The 6,508-nt window shown below is 38.3% G+C and overlaps 1 protein-coding gene across 4 annotated transcripts in view; it reads right to left on the bottom strand.

Moving 5' to 3' along the window:
• The window catches only part of pdzd2 (PDZ domain containing 2), a 138,322-nt gene that overhangs the window by 33,815 nt on the left and 97,999 nt on the right, over nt 1-6,508 (bottom strand). For all 4 annotated transcript variants that reach the window (XM_062025386.1, XM_062025387.1, XM_062025388.1 and 1 more), the window contains 2 exons: nt 3,449-3,533; nt 1,768-1,859 (listed from right to left, as the gene is read on the bottom strand). In XM_062025386.1, coding sequence (XP_061881370.1) covers nt 1,768-1,859; nt 3,449-3,533 — 177 coding nt within the window. The remainder of the gene's footprint in view (nt 1-1,767; nt 1,860-3,448; nt 3,534-6,508) is intronic.

Genomic DNA, 6,508 nt, shown 5'->3' with positions numbered 1-6,508 from the left:
AATTTATGTGGCCTGTCGCATTATTTTATGTGGCCCGCTGGATTATTTTATGTGGTTTATCGCATTATTTTATGTGGCCTGCAGGATTATTTTACGTGGCCTGTCACATTATTTTACGTGTCCTGTCGCATTATTTTATGTGGCCTATCGCATTATTTTGTGTAGTCTGCTGGAATATTTTATGTGGCCTATTGCATTATTTTTTGTGGCCCATCGCATTATTTTGTGTAGTCTGCTGGATTATTTTATTTGGCCTATTGTATTATTTTATTTGGCCTATTGTATTATTTTATGTGGCCCGTCGCATTATTTTACATGGTCTGCTAGATTATTTTATGTGGCCTATCGCATTATTTTACATGGCCTGTCGCATTATTTTACGTGGCCCGCTAGATTAGTTTATGTGGCCTGTCGCATTGTTTTATATGGCTTGTCGCATTATTTTATATGGCCTGTCGCATTATTTTACGTGGCCTGTCGCATTATTTTATGTGGCCCGCTGGATTATTTTATGTGGTTTATCGCATTATTTATGTGGCCTGCAGGATTATTTTACGTGGCCTGTCACATTATTTTACGTGTCCGGTCGCATTATTTTATGTGGCCTATCGCATTATTTTGTGTAGTCTGCTGGAATATTTTATGTGGCCTATTGCATTATTTTTTGTGGCCTATCGCATTATTTTGTGTAGTCTGCTGGATTATTTTATGTGGCCTATTGTATTATTTTATGTGGCCCGTCGCATTATTTTACATGGTCTGCTGGATTATTTTATGTGGCCTATCGCATTATTTTACATGGCCTGTCGCATTATTTTACGTGGCCCGCTAGATTAGTTTATGTGGCCTGTCGCATTGTTTTATATGGCTTGTCGCATTATTTTATATGGCCTGTCGCATTATTTTACGTGGCCTGTCGCATTATTTTATGTGGCCTGTCGCATTATTTTATGTAGCCTATCGCATTATTTTATGTGGTCTGTGACATTATTTTAAGTGGACCGTCGCAATTATTTATGCGGCCTGTCGCATTATTTTATGCGGCACGCCAAATCAGTTTATGGGGTCTGTCACATTATCTTATGTGGCCTACCGAATCAGTTTATGTAGCCTGCTGCTTCATTTTATGCGATATGCTGCTTTATTTTATGTGGCCTGCCACATCATTTTATTTGATATGCCGATTTATTTTATGTAGCCAGCCACTTCATTTTATGTAGTATGCCGCTTCATTTTATGTAGTATGCCGCATCATTTTATGTAGCCCGCCACGTCATTTAATGTAGCCTGCCGTTTCATTTTATGTAGCCAGCCACTTCATTTTATGTAGTATGCCGCTTCATTTTATGTAGCCTGCCACATCATTTTATGTAGTATGCCGTATCATTTTATGTAGCCCGCCACTTCATTTTATGTAGTATGCCGCATCATTTTATGTAGCCCGCATCATTTTATGTAGCCCGCCACTTCATTTTATGTGATATGCCGCTTCATTTTATGTAGCCTGCCACATCATTTTATGTGAAGTGCCGCATCATTTCATGTAGCCTGCCATTTCATTTTGTGTGATATGCCGTTTTATTTTACATGGTCCACCACATCATTTTATGTGATATGGTGCATTGTTTCATGTGGCCCACCACAACATTTTATGTGATATGTCACTGCAGCGTCAATACAGCTAGTGAGTGTGCCACACACTCACTGATCACTGAACTTGACATCCATCACTCAATGATGTCATTATTTCTTTCCTTGATGACTTACTCGACTGGCCGGGTCCAGAAACCTCTTCATGGTCCAGCTGAGAGCATGAAGTCCTTCTGCTGGGCTGTCAGATGGACTCTTGCAGCAAAAACCTTTTCATGCACAACAAAAAGAGCAAAGATACTGTAATTTCTTCCTTTAAAATTGTACATATGTATTTTTAACGTTAGAATGCTAATATTTTATGCTAACATTATAGCCAATTCTGTACATTCTTCCTTTAGAATTCTAAATATATTTTTTTAACATTAGCACGCTAAGATTTTATGCTAACAATATAGTCAATTCTGTACAGTGTACATTTCTACCATGCTAATGATTTATGCTAGCATTATACTATATTCTGTAAATTGTACCATGTTAATGTTAGCATGCTAATGTTTTATACTACAATTTTACTACATTCTGTAAACTTGACCATGCTAATGTTGGCATGCTAATGTTTTATGCTAGCATTTTACGATATTCGGTAAATTTTACCATGTTAATGTTAGCATGCTAAGGATTTATGCTAGCATTTTACTATATTCTGTAAATTGTACTACGTTAATGTTAGCATGCTAATGTTTTATGCTACAATTTTACTACATTCTGTAAACTTGACCATTCTAATGTTAGCATGCTAATGTTTTATGCTAGCATTTTACTAAATTCTGTAAATTTGACCATGCTAATGTTAGCATGCTAAGGATTTATGCTAACATTTTTCTATGTTCCATGCTAATGTTAGTAATTTAATATTTTAAGATAGCATTTTACGATATTCTGTACATTTTACCATGCTAACGATAGCATGCTAATGATTTATGCAAGCATTTTACTATATTCTGTAAATTGTACCATGTTAATTATAGCATGGTATGCAAGAATTTTACTATATTCTGTAAATTTGACCGTGTTAATATTTTATGCTAGCATTTTACGATATTCTGTAAATTTTACCATGTTAATGTTAGCATGCTAAGGATTTATGCTAGCATTTTACAAAATTCTGTAAATTTTACCATGTTAATGCTAGCATGCTAATGTTTTATGTTATCATTTTACTATATTCTGTAAATTTGACCATGCTAATGTTAGCATGCTAATATTTTATGATAGCATTTTACGATATTCTGTAAATTTTACCATGTTAATGTTAGCATGCTAAGGATTTATGCCAGCATTTTACTATATTCTGTAAATTTGACAATGTTAATGTTAGCATGCTAATGTTTTATGCTAGAATTTTACCATATTCTGTACATTTGGGGACGGCGTGGCGAAGTTGGTAGAGTGGCCGTGTCAGCAATCGGAGGGTTGCTGATTACTGGGGTTCAGTCCCCACCTTCTACCATCCTAGTCACGTCCGTTGTGTCCTTGGGCAAGACACTTCACCCTTGCTCCTGATGGCTGCTGGTTAGCGCCTTGCATGGCAGCTCCCGCCATCAGTGTGTGAATGTGTGTGTGAATGGGTAAATGTGGAAATACTGTCAAAGCGCTTTGAGTACCTTGAAGGTAGAAAAGTGCTATGCAAGTATAACCCATTTATCATTTATTTACATTCCAACCTAACAAACATGGATTTCCTTACTTGGTGCCATCATGTTAGCATGCTAACTGTTTTTAATTTTAAACTAAGTTTGCATTTAAAAGTCGGTAAGTGTGTCTTCACAACACAGAGAGCCGGCCCGTTTCAAACCTGAAGCATTGGAGGAGTGTCGGTTCTTCATTTTGTTCCTGTGTGTGGATCGAGCTATGAAATGGTCCATTTCCTGCTCGGATACCTGACAAAAAAAATGGCTCATTTTGACTGATAATGGTCATATATATACAGCATTAGCATATATATATATATATATATATATATATATATATATATATATATATATATATATATATATATATATATATATATATATATATATATACATACATATATATATATATATACATACATATATATATATATATATATATATATACATACATACATATATATATATATATATATATATATATATATATATATATATATATATATATATATATATACAACACACACACAGTATATACATACAGTGTACGTATATGTATGTATGTATATATATATATATATATATATATATATGTGTATGTAGAGAAGTATTCCTTTTTCTTTGTAATGTAGTATCCGTCACATTCATAATAACATGTCATATTCACATATTTCAAGCAGCTAAAATGCACCAAACATGGATAAGTTTGGAGAGAGTCTTGTATTTTTCCCATCATGCATTGTAATGAATTTTAAGTCTTCTTAGAAGTATGCTAATGTCTCTTATATTAGCATAGTAATGTTAGCATGCTAATGTTTTATCCTAGCTTTTTAGCTAATTTTGTATGATTAAGCTTAAAAATTAATTTAGCTTTTTAGCTAAATTTGTTTGTTTTAACCTAAAAATCATGGATTTTGATGCTTGGTGCCATCTTGGAAGTATGTCAACGTCTCATTTATCAGCATGCTAATTTTAGCTAATGTTTTTAGCTAATTTTATATGTTATAGGTCTTTTCGGCAAGAACATTCTGCAACTTCCTCTGAAGTCAATCAATCTGGGTTACGGGCAGGAGAAGACTGGCCTTGTACTGGAGTTGAGGGGATCAAGAGACTGTCCGCACTGGACGAAAGTGGAAGGCTCAGGTGGAAGTGGACCAAGCTGTCTCAAGGCTGAAGTACAAGGAGATGGGGCAGGACTGGGATGGGGGCAACCAGTCCAGTTCTGGTCCAAAGCCACGAGACAGCAGAGGAAGGCCATGGTGGTGGAAGAGGTCACACAAGTGGCGCAAGACCAGTATTGGATCAAGGCCGTATCCCAGGGAAAACAGGGGGCATGGACTCGCTGGGAGGATACCATCAAAAGAGTCATAACATGGGCCGACATCTGGCGAACTCCCCAATCTCGGCTTAGTTTCCTCGTGAGGGCAGCGTATGACACCCTGCCATGCCCTCGAAACCTCGCCCAGTGGTTCGGAAGCGAGGGCAAGTGCTCCCTGTGCAGCAAAGACAATGCAGGACTCAAACATATCCTTTCAGGTTGCAACGTCGCGCTGACGCAGGGGCGCTTCCGGTGGCGACACAATCAGGTGCTGAGGAAGTTGGCAGAGCTGTTGGAGAGATGCAGAGTCGGGGCAAACAACGCCACAGATCGCCATCGGCCAAACATCAATTTCATCAAACCAGGAGAGGTAGGACAGAAGACAGAGGCGGGAAGATCATCACTTCTGCTTACCCCTGGTAAGGGCTGGGAGATGCGCGCTGACCTGGACAAGCTGCTAGTCTTCCCAACTGAGGTAATACAGACAACGCTAAGACCAGACGTTGTGATGTGGTCCTCAGCTGCTAAGAAAGTCCTCATCATTGAACTAACCGTGCCATGGGAGGAGGGAATACCAGTAGCACATGAGTTCAAACGGTCAAAGTACAGCGACCTGGCAGAGGACTGCAAGGGGGGAGGCTGGTCTGTGTCCATTCACCCCGTGGAGATCGGATGCAGGGGCTTCGTAGGAGGTTCTGCGACCCGGCTCCTGCGTGCGGCGGGAATGACCGGTTACAGCCTGAGGAGGGCCATTAAGGAGTTGGCAGAGGAGGCAAGTTTCTGGATGTGGCTAAGAAGGAGGGACAACACTTGGGGCTCAACACCCCATTGAGGTCAGTTGCAGGGAGTGGCGCAGGGAGACGTCCCAGCTTAGCCACTGCCCCCCCCACCGCGAGGTGTCCTGGCTTGGGGGCGAAACATCAGTGAGCGGTGGCACCAGCTGACGACCCTGCAGCTGACCTCGAAGTGCACTGGAGGAGGTGCGACAGGCAGAGATGCCAAGCAGTTAGGTCTGTACTTATTAATTATGTTTGTATCAAAAATGATAGATTTTGACACTTGGCGCCATCTTGGAAGTATGCTTACGTCTCTTATATCAGCATGCTAATGTTAGCATGCTAATGTTTTATGCTAGCTTTTCAGTTAAGTTTGTATGTTTATACCTAAGAATTATAGATTTTGATACTTGGCGCCATCTTAGAAGTATGCTAATGTCTCTTGTATTAGCATAGTGCCGTTAGCATTCTAACATTTTATCCTAGCTTTTTAGCTAATTTTGTATGTTTAAACTCCAAAATGATGGATTTTGATACTTGGCGCTATTTTAGAAGTACGCTAAGCTGTCCTATGTCATCATGCAAACGTGAGCATGCTAATGATTTATGCTAGCTTTTTAGCTAAATTTGTATGTTTAAACCTAAAATCATGAATTTGATGCTTGGTTTTCCACTTGAAAGAATGCTATTGTCTCTTATATTAGCATGGTAATGTTAGCATGCTAACGTTTTATGCTAGCTTTTCAGCTAATTTTGTATGTTTATACCTAAAAATTATAGATTTTGATGCTTGGTGTCATCTTAAAAGTATGCTAACGTCTCGTATATCAGCATGCTAGTGTTAGCATGCTAAGGTTTTATGCTAGCTTTTCAGCTAATTTTGTATGTTTACACTTAAAAATGATAGATTTTGATACTTGGTACCATCTTGGAAGTATGCTAATGTCTCTTACATTAGCATAGTGATGTTAGGATGCTAACATTTTATCCTGGCTTTTTAGCTAATACTACTAAAAATTATTAATTTTGATACTTGGCGCTATTTTAAAAGTACACTAACATGTCCTATGTCCTATGCGAACATGAACATGCTAATGTTTTATGCTGGCTTTTTTCTTAGCTAAATTTGT

This window comes from Entelurus aequoreus, linkage group LG17 (genome assembly GCF_033978785.1).
Source record: "Entelurus aequoreus isolate RoL-2023_Sb linkage group LG17, RoL_Eaeq_v1.1, whole genome shotgun sequence".
In the NCBI taxonomy this organism is placed as follows: Eukaryota; Metazoa; Chordata; class Actinopteri; order Syngnathiformes; family Syngnathidae; genus Entelurus; species Entelurus aequoreus.
The sequence above is the reverse complement of the archived record's forward strand: the minus strand, read 5'-3'. Positions and strand labels throughout refer to the sequence as shown.